The sequence below is a fragment of the Vigna unguiculata genome, chromosome 4, assembly GCF_037176805.1.
Source record: "Vigna unguiculata cultivar grain cowpea cultivar isolate G323 ecotype 2 chromosome 4, ASM3717680v1, whole genome shotgun sequence".
NCBI classification, from domain to species: Eukaryota; Viridiplantae; Streptophyta; class Magnoliopsida; order Fabales; family Fabaceae; genus Vigna; species Vigna unguiculata.
The window spans coordinates 37,228,985-37,245,842 of record NC_140795.1 but is presented as its reverse complement, the minus strand read 5'-3'; the positions used below and the strand labels follow the sequence as shown (position 1 = coordinate 37,245,842).

At 28.9% G+C, this 16,858-nt stretch overlaps 1 protein-coding gene across 1 annotated transcript; it reads left to right on the top strand.

Moving 5' to 3' along the window:
• Positions 1 to 12,133: 12,133 nt before the first annotated feature.
• Positions 12,134 to 16,597, top strand: LOC114182745 (MATE efflux family protein). The gene is made up of 4 exons (XM_028069677.2): positions 12,134 to 12,336; positions 12,582 to 12,672; positions 12,953 to 13,840; positions 15,804 to 16,597. Exons 2-4 carry the CDS (start codon positions 12,616 to 12,618, stop codon positions 16,380 to 16,382), a joined length of 1,524 nt encoding a protein of 507 aa, XP_027925478.1. The 5' UTR covers positions 12,134 to 12,336; positions 12,582 to 12,615; the 3' UTR covers positions 16,383 to 16,597.
• Positions 16,598 to 16,858: the final 261 nt, after the last annotated feature.

Genomic DNA, 16,858 nt, shown 5'->3' with positions numbered 1-16,858 from the left:
CTATTCCACATATCAAAAAGAGATAAAAAGATTTAAAAAAAAAGGGAGAAGAAAAAATATGAAGAAAAACCACATTAATTTTGCACATCCAAATAAATGGTCGGACTCCCTAGTATCCCCAGTGGAGTCGCCATTTGTCGCAATCAAAATCGTGACAGGACGATGAACCAAAAATTAAATTTGAAAAAAAATCAGAGGTTTGGAGTCGCCACCATAGCTTATTTTGGAAAACTACGAAAAAACCAAAAAGATAAGACAAGATCTGTAAAAAATCAGATTTTGGGTCTGGAAGTCGGTTATGCATGGGGAAGGTATTAGCATCCCACAACGTCCATTCTAAGACGGTACCTTTAACTAAACATGCAAAAGGATGCGTTTTCAAAATATTTATTTTTTCCCAAAAATAATAATAAATGAATTTACAAAAGAAACAAAAATATTTTTTTAGTTTTTTTTTGCCCAACGATGATTAATCCTCGCTCCTACGTATCTCCATTGACAACGGAGAATCAAGGGTTACGTAGTTCTTTAGAATCTTTTAGGAATTGTTGATTTGATTTTTTTTATTTTTTTTATAATTTTGAAAACCTTTTTATGTTTTTTTGGTATTTTTAATTATTTAAAAATGAGTGTCGCGTGATACGAGCGACCAGACAGACACTAAATTTAAACAAAGAAAATTATTTTTTATCTTTAATTCTTTATATATTTTTTAGAAAAATAAATTTGAAAATTGGTGTCACGCGACGCGGGTGGCGAGAGACACACTAAAACAGATGAAGAGAAAATATTTGTTTATGATTAAAAAATATATAATGAAAAATGAGAAAAATAAATCAAAAGAATTAGAAATTGGCAATGACGTACCTTCGAAAATTTTTGATATATGTTCTCTTCTATATCAAACTCACCCTTTTGTTTTCCTAACAAAGGTAAAAAGGAGGTGTGCTTATGTGGGTGGTAATGGAAGAGAAAGAGGAAGTGTAGAGAATATTTTCGTTCGATTTTTTACCTCCTTCAATATGTTTTTTTTAAAGAGAGATAAAAAAAATGAGGTGTGTAAGTGGGAGTGGTGATGGGAAAGAATTAGAGAAGTGTAGAGAACATTTGTTTTTCAGTTCCTTTTCATGAAATAGACCGTCTATTTATATTCACACATTGTAATCATACCCTTAATTGTAATGAACAATGTAAGGAATAAATTGGTCATGAAAACAACACCTTACGGGAATCAAATCATAGCAAATCAGAGCACAAAAACAATCAAAATCGGTAATATTGATTCTAACCATTAGTAATATTGATTATAACCATTTGAAGAAATATTTCTTCTAATTATTAGAATCATATCACTAATTTCTCTTTCGGCAACAAATGATAGAAAATATGTTGAGTTGTTGGGCTCATAAAAAAACGTGCGATAATTAATAAAAAATTTGGCTTTTCCTTCTTTTTTTTTTTCCTTTTTTTTTCTTTTTTCTATCTCTCTTTTTTTTTAAATTAAAGTTTGAAAAATTTTTAAGAAAATTATATTTCACATTTTTTTTAAATAAATTTATTCGACCAGACCAAATTAGATATTGACTACTTATATTATATAAAAAATATGATTGTTTATTATAGAAATCAAAACCATTAAGTTCTAACGATTCCTCTCTCAGACTAATATAGATATAGACAACATTTACTCAAAATGCTTACTTGAACCACAGTTTTATATAATTGAGTTTTTTTTTTTTATTGTGTTGTTCAAATAGTATCATTTTTTTCTTAAACACCAATTCTTCTTTCTATAATTTGATAAAATTAAATATAAAGAACAAACATAAAGAAATCTTATAAAATTAAATAAAAAGAGTACCTAAATAGTTATAAAATTCAAAATCATAATTTTTATATATATATATATATATATATATATATAATGTTATGGATTAAATTAGTGCTTATATAAACATTTTTAATATTATTGTTTATTATAGAAATCAAAATTTTAAGTTCTAACTATTCCTTTCTCAGGCTAATATAGATATAGACAACATTTTTCTTAAACCATTGTTTTATATAATTGAATTTATTTATTTTTAATAATGTTGTTCAAATAGTTTCAATTTTTTCTTAAACACCAATTCTTCTTTCTAAAATTTGATAAAATTAAATATAAAGAACAAACATAAAGAAATCTTATAAATTAATATATATATATATATATATATATATATATATATATGTGACATTTATCGATAATTATATAAGAATAAATATAAACAATATCAATTAATTCTATATAGAGAGAGTTAAAGTCATTTTGTTTATTCATGATGTGCATGACTCTCTCTATCTTCTTTTGATTGTGTTAAGAAGTCAAATATGATTTTTAATTTTATTAATTTTCACTTTTTGTATATATATTTTTTTGATAATCAAAGTATAGACTAAATTAATTATGTACACATCAATAAAGAATCAATAACGTGTGCATATTGTACAAGCAAGTCAAAATGCTTTCTGCAAAAGCAAAAATTCTTCTCAAACATCACAATTATCCAATTAAAAGTTGAAACATAAATTTAGCAAGAGTAGGAACCCTAACATCTCATGTCATGTGTCTCCATAGTTAAAATGAAAGAAAGTCAGAATGAAGAATATTAATTGGCATCACTCAACCTGTTAAATAAATTTCTTTTAGGATAATTAATTAAATAACAATAAAAGTTTTCTTTTTTTTAAACAACTATTTTTAAAATATAGTTAGTAAATAATAGAGGTTCTAATTTTTAATTATGATAAAAAAATGAATGTATTAAATACTATAACTTCAATAACAGTTTTTCTTATTAATTTTTCTTTATAGTTTTCCAAAATGTAGATAATAATACAAAATCAATAAAATAAAATAAAAACTATAAAATTGTAATGTATATCCAGAATTCTGTCACTATAACTAACTTTATTAAAGTTTGGTAAGTGGATCCTGTAAATCATAATCATAGAAAAGACTATAGAGAGTCTATGGTACTATCTCAATGATATGGATGAATAAAAGATATAAAACTTTTTTCCTAAATTGACAATAACAGTTTTTTCTGCATATTATATATTCACAACAAAATAGATAAATAATATTTTTCTAAAAAGAATTTATAACTTTTTTGAACTTTATTTATTTAGTTTAGAACAATTGAATATTATCAATAACTAATAGAGATGACTTAACAAAGAAGTCAATGAAAACATTCACCAAAATCTCATACTTATTATTTACTATAAATAAAATTATTATTCCTTATATTTATTTTTAAGATTTTTTTAATGTTCTTTTGAAAAAATAATTATTAATTTTATAAAATAATTATATATTTTTTTTTATTTTGCTTATCTCTACATCTTAGTATATATGTAAATTAATTAAAAATTGTGTTAAAATATTAATAAAAGTAATTAATATCATCTTAAATTTTAAAAATAACAATAAAAGATTTTTTAAAACACTACAGTTAAAAAGAAATATGTGTTTAATCCCTTAACTTATCTCTACATCTTAGTCTATAGGTAAATAATGAAGTTGGTGTTTTATTGTAAATTAAACAAGGGTTAAATATATGTCTGGTCTCTTAATTTTTAGTGAATTTTGAAATTAGTTCATTTCGAAATTTTGGACCAATTTAATCTTTCATCTTTCAAAATACATGAATATAGTCATTTTAATCAAATTTTGTTAGGTTTATTTAATGTTTCGTACGCATTTCAGGATTGTATTTGAGTTGTTTATACTATTTGACACATTTTTGCTTTAATGTTAAGTCAAATACTATTATGAGATGCACTTGAAATATCAAATAAACTTAACAAAATTTAATTAAAATGACTAAATTCAGTATTTCAAAAAATGATTAATGACTAAATTGATCCAAAGTTTTGAAATAGAAGAGATCAAATACATATTTAACTCATTAAACAATAATATTAATAATTTACTTTAGTGAAAGTTCTAAATATTTAAATATATATTTTTGAATATAAAATATTTAAAGTTTTAATATAAATCATTGTTGGTTTGAAGTAACATTAGCTCTTGTGGAAAAGATATTATTAATCATTACTTTGTTTAACATTTAAAATTTATTCTTTCCCAGAACATGTGATTCTATATTTGTCACTTATTCAATCATTATTATGTTTTCTATCCAATCTCCATTGTTAGACAATAGAACTATTCATTATGAAAGATTTTGCACAAAAATGTACGAAATGGTTAATTCATAATTATAGCTAATGACAGCCTTTTTAGATAATGTCCAACTTTTTTTGATTATACAAAACACTTTATTATGATACAAACAAATGCACAACTTCAGATGAAAAAGTTAACTTACCAATGAAGAAATAATACTGTAGAGACACTTTCTTATATTATGTTATTCAAATGACTTAAAATATATTATTCTTTAATTGTTTATTATATTAATTAATTAATTAAACTATTTTCCATTGTGATGTCATACTAAGGGCTTTGTCGTTTCCAATTGTTGTTAAATCCAATGTGTTTAAATGCATTTCAAGATCACCTTATGGAATCGATAAAGTATTAATATATAATTTTAGAGAAAATGATTCATAAATAACTTATTAAAATAATTACTTTTTCAAATCTTAGGAAAAGTATCAACAGGTACATATAAAAAATATAAAAACATGACAATGACATGAACAGTGCACCTTTATTATAACTCATGTCGAAGGGATTGTAGGTTGAATTATCGTACTCCTTCGTCACAAAACACGTATAATATTAATATGTAACTTTATATGTTTTATAATAAAGATATTTTGAGTTATATTTTAATAATGATCTAAGTTGAGAATGTTGGATTACCTACACACATTTGGAACTTTTGAAGTCACACATATTTGAAAAAAAAAGAACTTTTAAAATTTAAAATATAATCCATTTGAAACTTTTAATCTTATTTTAGTCACACAAATTTTGAAACTTTGTTTAGTCAATAATTTTAAATAAAAATAATGTAGTTTTAAACTTTAAAATATAATCAATTAGAAGTTTTTAATCCGATTTTGGTCTCAAATTTCAAATTATAATCAATTTGAAGTTTTTAATTCGATTTCAGTATAGTTACTCATGTAGAAGTTTTTGGGTGTTTAAGTATGTGCAAAAAGGAAAACATTACTTAACAACTATCATATGGTAGTAATCATTTTTTATATATTAGTAATTCTTTTAAAATAAAACCTTAATTTTTTTTATATTCAATTTGACATTTACTTGTTTTAAATGGAAACCCATTAACATAAATTTAGATAAGAAAATATTTTCCTGATAAAAGTAAATAAATATATTATCATATTATTTATTAAAATAGACTTATTTAGTATATTTATGATATAAATTATTGTGAGAATCAAAAAAGTTCATCTCTCTTAAAGGTAAAATTCTAATTATTCTCCCTTGCATGTAAGTATATATTCAGTTTGATGTCATCTCTTTCGTTCTTAATGAATCTTTTTATGTTTATTATCATGAAACTTTTGCCTTGATCGTTAATCAGACATTTGATTTTTGTGTGTGACGTTGTTTAAGGGATGAGAGTAGAGTTAATCTTTTTGAAAATTTTAATGTTTTATAGGTAAATTCAAAAATTATGGTATAAATAGTGTGATTGCTTGTTTGCATAAAGTTAAAAATATTTGTGAGAAGAGTGAGTTTAATGAATAATGTTAGTAGTGTGGTATTTTATGAATAGAGAAAGTTATGAAAATTTGAGTAATGTGTTTGATTTGAACTCTGGGAGTATAAATATATGATGGTGGAAAACTCTTGAAGTAAAGAAATTAGTTGTGAAAGAAATATTGGAAATATGACATTGCATGAAAGGGGCTAAAGAAAAACTAGCCTATAAGAAAAGTGAGGAATGAGTGTGACCTTGATGATGTTATAGTAACATTATTGCTAGTATTTGAAAGATAAAATATATTTTATGTGGTATAGTAATTCTTATAAAATTAATGAATTAATCAGAGACATGCTTAAATTGATTAGAAATAGTTTATAAAAAATAAAAAATTTGAAACTTTATGATAAATATATATATAATACTTAAATTTTGTTAATATTAATAATTAACGAGTAATTTAAATTTATGTGAATATAAAATATAATTTAATAACTATAATTATTAATAAGACCGTAATATTATATATACATTATTAATTTTTTTAAGTTGATAATTATTTAAAGTAAAAATGTGATAATGAATCCTTATTATTGATTTAAATTTGTTTCAAAAATGAAAAAAAAATGTAGATAACTATATTATAAAAATTAAATTTATTACTATTATTGAGTTTAATTTATTATTATTGATATATAGTTTAAAATTACCATTGAACTAATATAATTAATTTTTTTATAATTTATTCTAACATTTATGATAAATTACTTGGACAGTAATAATGATCATGGTTATAATAAACTGATCACTAAATTAGGTATGATATTATTTTATTAAGTTTATAATTGTAAAGATCTAGAAAATGATAGTTTAGAAGTGATAGTGGTTTAAAAATAGTGAGACTCGATTATTTTAATATTAGAAGGTTTTAGTATAAATAGAATTGTTATAAATGAGTTACATTTTTTAAAAAACACATCATCCCTCTAGAAACTACTTTTCTAGAGTTATGTGATTTCTTATTCTTCTTTACTCATCTTATTGAAGGACAGAGGTCGTTAGAGTGATCCTCGCATGAGTTCTTCAATTTGGCCTGATTAATTCCTCTATTTGTGTAAGTTAGTTTTGTACCCTCTTCTTTTGGTCCAATCTTTTTTTTTTGTTTTCGCATGATATCCTTCTATGTTATGTGTCTATGTGTAGATAAAACATCTTGTGGAACTAAATGTGTTAGTTGTCTCAGGGTTGTTTGTGCAGTTTGGTCAGGTAAGGGAAATTAGCCATAAACTTGTGTTTAAATGAGTGTTTTTGGTTTGTGCATTTGCTTAGATTGACAAAGTTTGAATTGGTATGATTTTGGTTGGTTGATCTTATTTAATTGAGATTGTCACTACAACACAAATGACTTTAGGCAACACTAAATGAGACTACGAGTATAAAAATGTGGTCTAAACATAGTAAAGGCAACATTTTTTTAGATGTGGCTTAAAAACTACCCTAAACAAAATTTATATAAATGTTGTTTGTAAAAAGTGTGGGCTAATCCATAAAAATGTGGTCTAACATACAATAAAAATTAAAGTTTTTAGATTAGAAATATCCCTTATCTCCTTTTTTGACTGAAAACGCAAAACTTCCAAAAACACGAAAATTTGAATTTCTTTCCTCCCTTTGATTTTAGACTGAAAATGCCAAGAACTGATAGTGTTGAAAATGTGAAGTCTTAAAAAACACGTACATGAAAACTCTTGCCTGTTATGAGGATTTTAAGGAACGATTTTAAAATTGTTGTCGTAATGAAAACCGTGGCGTATTACCTACAGCTACACTCACCTAGATTATGCCTAAAAAACTGTTGTCTAAACTTTAGCCTACGATTTTGTGGTTTAAGTTACAATTTTGTGTTGTTGCCTAAAGTGATTTTTGTTGTAGTGTGTAATTCTTGTTGTATGTTGTTGATGGATACTGTGATAATTAGGAGAAAATAGAATTATAGGTCTAGTTGATACTAATTTATATGTTATAAAAACTGTTAAGGATCATCAATTTGAACTATGAAACGGGTCTGAATCAACTAAAAACCATAAAATTCATATACTATTTTTGGATGTGGTGTTAAGCGTGTAAATATTGAAATGGTTAAAATGCCAAGAAGGGGGGATTAAATTGGCTAGTTAAAAAATAAGGTGACTTTTAAAATCCTAAAATAGTTTTCAATTGAATCAAATCAATTACCAAGTATGGATGCAAACACTCTTGGACTAGACACTTTCAATCGATCAAAAACAGAGTTAGTCGATTGATTTCATTAAACAGATACAATACTGATAGAATCAACATGTTAAATCACAAAAACAGTCGACTACAAAATTAGGAAAAATGCATAAATGTGAATTTATGATTTAAGTTAGGAACAATATGAAAGATCAGTCAAGATAAGTTCAAATGAGTTAAAAAAACATGAGCAATGTTGTAGATAATGCTAGATCACACAAGAATGTCAAAAAAGATGTTAGAGAAAAGAGCAACACAAAAGATTTTTGTACTAGTTCACTCAAACCTGAGCTACATCCAGTTAGTCAAGGCAACTCAAGCCTGACTTTGTACTATTTCAAAAGATTTACAAAGTTCACAACATTATACTTTCAAAATATGCAAGAATACCACACAATGACCAAACCTCAGTGGTAGCATAATTTTTTCTACCAAAACCTTTTTTCTCCAAGCTTCAAACACTGAGCAAAATGCTCCAAGAATGATCCAAGATCAATCTTCAAATCAATCGGTTGATTTCACTTAACTTAAGTGAAATCAGTCGATTACAAAATAAATCAACTAATTGAATATGTACCAGTTAAGACTATTGCAACAAACATTTTAATCTGTTAAAAATCCATTCAACAGATTAAAAGACACCATTTAACGTGTTGAAAAACATTTCAACAGATTAAAATACACAACTAAGACCCTATACACCTAATTAATGCAAAATGGTTTACAACATGAATTACAATCTTCAAGCTTGTTTTCCCCATGAATAATCCAGATAGAGAGCATGCATACAAAGCTTGATCAACACGTGAAACATCAAATCTCCACATCTTCATCAATGTAAGCATGGTTCCAACATGTTCCAAGGCAATGACTTCAAGTACCTTCATCAAATCTTCAAGCACCAAATCATCTAGACTATTTATGCTAACAAAGCGGCATTATCCAAAGTTGAGCACCACATTTTATGAATTTGTCCGTGTTGAGCACTAGTGTCCACTATATGTTTGGGAGTGATTTTACTCTAGGGCGTTGAGCTCTAGACTTTAGCGCTGAGCGCCTGTTTTACGAGGCAAATGACATTGAGCACTAGCGTTGAGCGTCATATGCCATGTTCCACTTGTTTCTACTGTTTGACTATTTTTCTATCTTTGATTGTTGTGTATTTCTGAAATAAAGTATATGATTGCTTTATATTATGAAACAAAGGTATGTGGTGAATTGTTGTAAGTGATTTCCCGGGGAGGAAATCCCATTTATGATGTGTGTTTCACTAGGTTGTGCCTTGAGGGTAGGACTATTCCATTTTCTGAGGTTGTCTTGAACTCTACGAGTTATTCATACCCATGTAGAGGGGAATGGTTGGGTGGTGATAGTAGTAGGAGGTCCTATCATAAGGGTGGTTAAATTATTCTTATGACTATAACATGGATTAATCTTATGTGTGGTAGCTCAGTAGATCAAATTATATCACATAAGTGTTTAGCTTCACAAGTCTATCTCTAGTGCACGTATCGAGATAATATCAAGTCTAGAAGATTTTGGTTGATAATATGATATGTTGAGTGATTGTGTTTTATATTATGCATGAAACTTATATACATGTGAAATGTTTAAAAATATATTTATATCATTTGTTCAGCTAGCTTACCTTATTTGTATGTTTTCTTGGTTATCTTGTGTTGTGTTATTTTCTTTTGCGATGATCACCTTATTAGTGTGAGCAGATGAAGTTGTAGGTTTAGAGACACCTTTAAGAGATAAATAACTATTAGTTAGACTAGTGGAAAGTCTCATAGAGTTTTAGTAAGTGGTTAATTTTGGATAGAGCTTGTTGATTTAGTTTGAATGTATAAATGTTATATTTTTATAGTCTTATCTTTTGTAAGAGTATATTAATATACTTTATACATTAGATTATCTATTTCGAATACTATGATGAAGTATCCTATTTTATTAGTTTTAAGCTATTAAATTGGGATGTTACAATAATAATTTTTTTTTCAGCTTCAATTATTTTTTGTAGTCTTTATGTCACTAAATACACTAATATTATTTGTTTTAATCTTTTCTTATTTTTTAAAAAAGGATTTTAAAACATAATTTCTTCTTTTTAGGAAATTAAAACATATAAACATGTAAAATATATATACTCAAAGGTTTATAATATATAAAACTTTTTTCTTTCTATCTTTTTTTTTTTTTTAATTAAGTCTCTTTCACTGAAATATTATAAGGGTTTATAATAATATAAAACTTTTTCTTTCTATTTATTTTTTTCTGTTATAAGTATATGTTTTATATGTAATACATAATCAACACTGATGAAAACCAAACGTAAGGTATATGTTTTTTATAAGTTAGTATTTTTTTTATAAATATATGTTTTTTATAAGTTAGTATTTTTTTTTTTTCAAACAACTTCAATAGCTCACACATATTTAAAACATATATTCAAAGCATATATATTCATTTCTCATCAAAGACATTACATTATCAAAGACACTTAACTTTAACTTTAATTCTTGAAAAATCTCGTACCCGTACCTTGAATTAGACTCTAACATTCTACACCTATCATACTACCTTGACTAAGTGAGTTTGCATCCACAATATAATTATATGCCAAGAACTATGTCCTTCTCATATTCCTTATGACGTACCAGACACAATTCTTTTTGACACAACAAATTAGGTTATATGAACCTCCATCAAGTTTCACTACCAAATATATTCTTCAATGTAAATATAATATTAGTAGAGTTAGAATAATCTATTTTTGGATCCTAATTTAATATACAACCAAACTCTCAACACAATATTTCCTCCTTGAAAATAACCATGTTGAAAGCATATCATATATCTTGTACATATTCACATTCATGTATACATTTTGTCTCAATATATATTCAAATATCCTTGTACATCACATAACAAAAACAATCCTAATTATTTATCCAAAAATAAAAATACCAGGAAAATAACAATTTTTAACATTTAAAAGTATTTAAAATCTATTTTTCAAGTTTTTAAAACACTATGTAGTTCAACCAGAGATCCTACTCGCCTAAATTGTAACTCTTAGAAGTACTTATTAGAACAACTCCCCTAAAAAGGATTTAATTGACCTAGGGATAAACTGACTTGCCTAATAAGACCTTATTTTATCTAAAAAGAGATGGATCAACGATTCAAAATACCAAAAAATTGTAAAAGTTTGCCCAACTAACAACAAAATTCGGACTCTCTAATTTAGTTTAAATGAATTTGATTACTCATGTATACAGTGAAAAATTATTTTAATAAGTAATTGACATCACAAGTATTGAGATTTTTTTTAAGTATAATAAAAATAAATTATAATCTGAATACTCTTTATTTTTTTTTCAAGACTAATTGCTTGATAACATTAATATTCTTTTTTTAAATAAATGCACATAACACTTGTTTAAAACAAAAACATACTCAATTATATTAATTATTAATGAAATTTAAAGGTAACTATAAAATTAAAATTATTGTATTATTATATTAAAATATGTCAATCCTTATTAAAGGAAATTTATCCTAAATTTAATAATAAAATAAATAAAATAAATTCCAACTTTAAATACTAATGAGTTTTCATTAGACTAAAGAAAAATTAGAAAAGGATTCATTGGAGAAATAACTTCCCATATATTAAAGTATAAATATTTTGTTTTTCGACCTGAGTTGTATAAATTGTATAAATGTATGTTTAATTGAGACTAAAAAGGGAAAGAGTGAAGTACAAATAACTTCTAACTTATTTAACTTGGGACAAAAATAAAATAGTAGAAAAGAATAACCAATAACACCAAAAGACTCACTAAAACTCAATTTCTCTTTTTCCCTCCTTCACTGTTACCAAAAAAGCACACTTTTCTGCTACACTTATGATAATAAAGTTTCATAAGCTACTTTCTCTCTTCATATATCTTTTCATATCTCTCAACCTTGGACTATCTTGGACGCCGCCACAACCATAACAAGTTTAAGTTTGTATCCATTTTCATCTTTCCTATATATATAACTGAGGGTCATACATCATCCAAAAGCATATTATTATTCTCCCTATTCTTATTATTGTGACAATACTATATTAGTATTATTGCATCATTTTTATTATTGATTTTACTTTTTAAGTTTGATTTTTTAATACTTGTCCAGTGGTAATTAGTGAAAGATTGAACCTTTTTTAATTGTTTAGCCATACTGTTACTACCCTGCTGCTTATGTTTATGTTGCTCTATTTAAATGCTCCATTTCCCATATAGTTCTTCTTTCTAGTCACACACCTTTTGCCTTACCCTTTTTCAGTTCTTAGAGAGAAGGAGCATAAGAGGAAGAAAAGGTTGGTTGGTTGTTTTGGTTGTTACATATAGCATGCCCTTTTCTCATTCTTGATGCTTGCTATCATGGGATAATAGATGATGATATCTATGATAATGAAACATTGTAGAAGCTATTTTGTTTTTTCCATCTCCTTTTCTTCCCCTCTTCCCCATGTGCTGCTACTACTACTATTGCTCACTAGGTGTTGTCAAAAAAAGTAGTCTTCTCTTCTTCACCACTGTTTGATTCACCACCCTTTTGCAGAACAACAAACAACACATAATATTGGTCAAGAAGAATGGGAGACAACAAAGATCAGGATTTCTTTTCCCACAAATTTCCCACAACCTCTCAGGTAAACTCATGTTGCTACTTCTCTGTGCATTTGCAAGAAAAAGTAATGACTTTTTTTTTTTTTTCTTTTCAAGAATCTCTATCATTCATAACACTGTTATAATATAGAGATGATTGAGAAGTTTTAAAGAATAGTTGGTGACCAGGATTTTGGTTACAACTTGAAGGATTTTGGAGTGGAAGTATTTAATCTATGTAACTGTAATCCAAAACCTTGATCATTGTTTTAGAACAAGCTTATGCTTCTCATTCATGTTGTAATGATGTGGTGTTGCAAGTAGGTGGTGGAAGAGATGAAGGAGCTGTGGGGCATGGCTCTACCTATCACAGGTATGAATATGTTGGTGTTTGTGAGGGCAGTGGTTTCTGTTCTCTTCTTGGGTAGGCTTGGAAGCCTAGAGCTAGCAGGTGGTGCACTTTCCATAGGCTTCACCAACATAACAGGGTACTCTGTTCTTGTGGGTCTCGCAGCGGGCCTAGAGCCTGTGTGCAGCCAAGCCTATGGTAGCAAAAACTGGGACCTCCTTTCTCTTTCTCTCCAACGCATGGTCCTAATCCTTCTCATGGCAATCATCCCCATAAGTCTTCTCTGGCTGAACCTTGAGAGGATCATGCTGTTCATGGGCCAGGACAGTGCCATCACAGGAATGGCATCAATCTACTGTTTCTACTCTCTCCCAGACCTTTTAACAAACACCTTGCTCCAACCATTAAGGGTTTTTTTGAGGTCCCAAAAGGTGACCAAACCTATGATGTATTGCTCCCTTGTGGCAGTGGTGTTCCATGTGCCACTGAACTACTTGATGGTGGTGGTGATGGAGCTGGGGGTGCCCGGGGTGGCCATGGCTTCTGTGCTGACCAATCTGAACATGGTGGTGCTTATGGCAGGGTATGTGTGTGTGTGCAGGAAGAGGGAGGTGGTGCTGAAGTGGGGGTGTGGAGGGGGAGTGGTGGCTGGTTTGTGTTCTGGGTTGGGGCAGTTGATGGAGTTTGCTGTGCCTAGTTGCCTTATGATATGTTTAGAGTGGTGGTGGTACGAGATTGTGACTGTGCTTGCTGGGTACTTGCCACGTCCAACACTGGCTGTGGCTGCCACTGGTATTCTGATTCAGACAACTAGCATGATGTACACTGTCCCCATGGCACTTGCAGGCTGTGTTTCTGCCAGGGTAAGTCTCTCTACACTATACACTTTATCCTATTATTTTATTTCTTCAAAAATGAATCATGAATACTCATGCCATGTGTCTCCCTACACCTAGAGAGAGAGGGGTTGAGGTTGTCTCTAGTCAAAATCAAAATTGTGCACATTCAAAACCTTTAACCTGATCTTCATCTTTCATCTCAAGGTTGTAAATGTATGAACTGTGTGTGTAAGTAAGTGAAAAGTAGATTGTATGTATGAGAAGTAGAGAGAGTGAGCCAAAAAACCCAAAGATGTTCATTTATCACTGATATATTTTATTCAACATAATGTTGACAGGAGAAAAAGAAAACTTTTTTGACCATGTTGCGTTTTTGTTTTTATCCTAGTTTGAGTGGTTCATAGTTCAGTTTTTACTTTTTTTTAACCAGTTCGGTTGGTTGAGACAGGGAAGATAGGGACAGGAGAGTGGTGTGCAGAGTGCAGTTAGCATGGCTGGGTTGTTTTTCCCCCTTTTTTTCTGTCTGTGTGATTTGGTGTTAGAATTTGTGAGGAGGAAGGAACCATTTACTTTTAGCAATTTGGCTTATTGGAATAGGGTTTGAAGTCAAAATAGCAGGGATAAAGTTCAAATCTGCATTTTCTTTTTTGTTTTAAATTTAATGCATGTGGCCAATCATAAATGGTGGTTAACTCCATGAAAGGTTAGTCTCTTAGCTTGAAGAGAATGTTAATTGGTCCAAAGCCACATTTTACTTCATTTAACTAACCTTTTTTGTTCTTTTTTGTTTGCTTGCTGTATCTGGCTAAAATGGAAGTGTTCTTTTATTATGTGATTTCTATTTTTGTTTAACTAAACACTTAATCAAACATAATAATATCCATTGACAACACATATTTGGAAGACATTAAGTGGCATTCATCCACACATGCATTTTAACTCTACTCTTCAAAACAATCCTAAACAAACCACTAAGCATAGCTTTAACCTTTTCAGGCAAGGACAAATCATTCTTTAATAACACAGTAACAAGTTCTATTTTTCCTTTCAGTCTTTACAGTTTTACTGATTTGTTAAAAGATCATAAGATAAATTGGAATGATGATGATGATGATGATAAATAACAATAATGATGATGGTGATAATGGGGTTGACAAATTCTCTGTGTTTGCACTGTTATGATGGTTTGTTAGAGTCATCAGAAATCAGTGGCAACCTTAGGTTTGTTTGTTCACTTTATCTATCTGATCAGATACAATTTACAGTACAGCCTGAGTGTGTCATCTTTTATTCTTTTGGGGCTAAACTTGAATCCCTTGGTTTTGTGCTTGCTGAGGAATAAATTTGTTGCATGATTGCTTCAAGTACATGGACCCAGTTAGGTCACACTTGCAATTTGACAGGACAAAACTAAAACTAATTAATTACTTCTGAGTAAGTGCAATTCCCTTAGGCTTGCATACAAGGGCCATCATGGATTTCCATTTGACCAAATAATTTAACCATCAAATCTCCCTATGACTCCACTATTTATGTGGGACCCTTCAAACTAGTTGGTAGTGATAACATATCTTGCTACATTTCTGTTTGCTCCAAAAGTTAACTTGCACAAAACTTTGGTATGATGTGCCTTTTGAATCATACCCATGTGAAATTTGCCATGAAGCACTTACAAGAGTATGACTAGGGTTTGTTTTCTGCTTAATTTTTTAGTGTTATTTTATGTTATTTTGAGAAAATGTATTAATATTAGTACTTTAAAAGTCTTTTTGATATATTTAAAACATCGATATCGGTGTCTAACAGTATATTTTGAGAAGATCGATCAAAACAAAAAAAATCTAGCAAAGAATCTAAATTAATTTTAAACTTGTTTTAGAAGTTCATGAAGTTCAAAGTTTTGCAAAATTGAGTTTAATGTGTGTATATTTTTTTGAGAATCCAAACATGTGAATAACAATTCAAATTTTGAATGCAAATAATGCAGGTAGGGAATGAGCTTGGAGCTGGAAAACCATACAAGGCAAAGCTAGCAGCAATGGTTGCATTAGGATGTGCATTTGTGATAGGCTTCATCAATGTGACATGGACTGTGATATTAGGTCAAAGATGGGCCGGGCTTTTCACCAACGATGAGCCAGTCAAAGCCTTGGCTGCCTCAGTGATGCCAATTATGGGTCTGTGTGAGCTTGGAAACTGCCCACAGACCACAGGCTGTGGGATCCTGCGGGGCACGGCCCGGCCTGGTGTGGGGGCCCATATAAACCTGGGCTCATTCTACTTTGTGGGCACTCCGGTGGCGGTTGGCCTGGCATTTTGGTTCAAGGTTGGGTTCAGTGGGCTTTGGTTTGGGCTTCTGTCAGCCCAGGTGGCATGTGCAGTGTCCATCATGTATGTTGTGTTGGTGAAGACTGATTGGGAAGCTGAGGCCCTGAAGGCTGAAAAGCTCACAAGGGTGGAAATGGGTAGTTGCAATGGGCTTAGGAACAAGGATAATGAGAAAGATGAGGAAATGAAGGGGTTGTTGGGGAATGGAAATAGGAACAACAAAGGTGACATTTGCTAGGTAAAAAGAAACCACACCACAGTTAAGGAATGACAACGGTTATGACATTGAGATTTTGTTTGTTGGGAAGATCAATGGAGTTGTAGGCTTGTGAATGGTTTCTTTATCATAATTTTGAGGAAGGCTTATCTTGTTTTCCTAATTTTAATTTCATGTGTTTGGAAAACTGAATCTAATCTTCTTTTAATACCAATTGTTACATATTTTCTATGGTATATGGTGTGATTAGATCTTAAACAAGTAGCTTTTGAAAAAGGAAAAAAAAAAATATAATATACCAATTTATTTTTAACACTGAATTCAATAATAGATGGTTTTTTCATTTATTATTAAATTAGTTTTATAATTACAATTTAAAAAAAAAAGAAAAAGAAGACAAATGGTGGTGTTATAGAATAGTAAAATTAGTGTAATATTTTTTTGTTATATTTTATTTATATATCAATTTTATGTTTTATTGTTATTCCTCTTCTGTT

Coding starts and splice junctions, on each gene's coding strand:
- LOC114182745 (XM_028069677.2), top strand. CDS start 12,616: ATGGGAGACAACAAAGATCAGGATTTCTTTTCCCACAAATTTCCCACA. Junction 12,673..12,952: donor AATTTCCCACAACCTCTCAG/GTAAACTCATGT, acceptor TGTTGCAAGTAG/GTGGTGGAAGAGATGAAGGA. Junction 13,841..15,803: donor CAGGCTGTGTTTCTGCCAGG/GTAAGTCTCTCT, acceptor CAAATAATGCAG/GTAGGGAATGAGCTTGGAGC.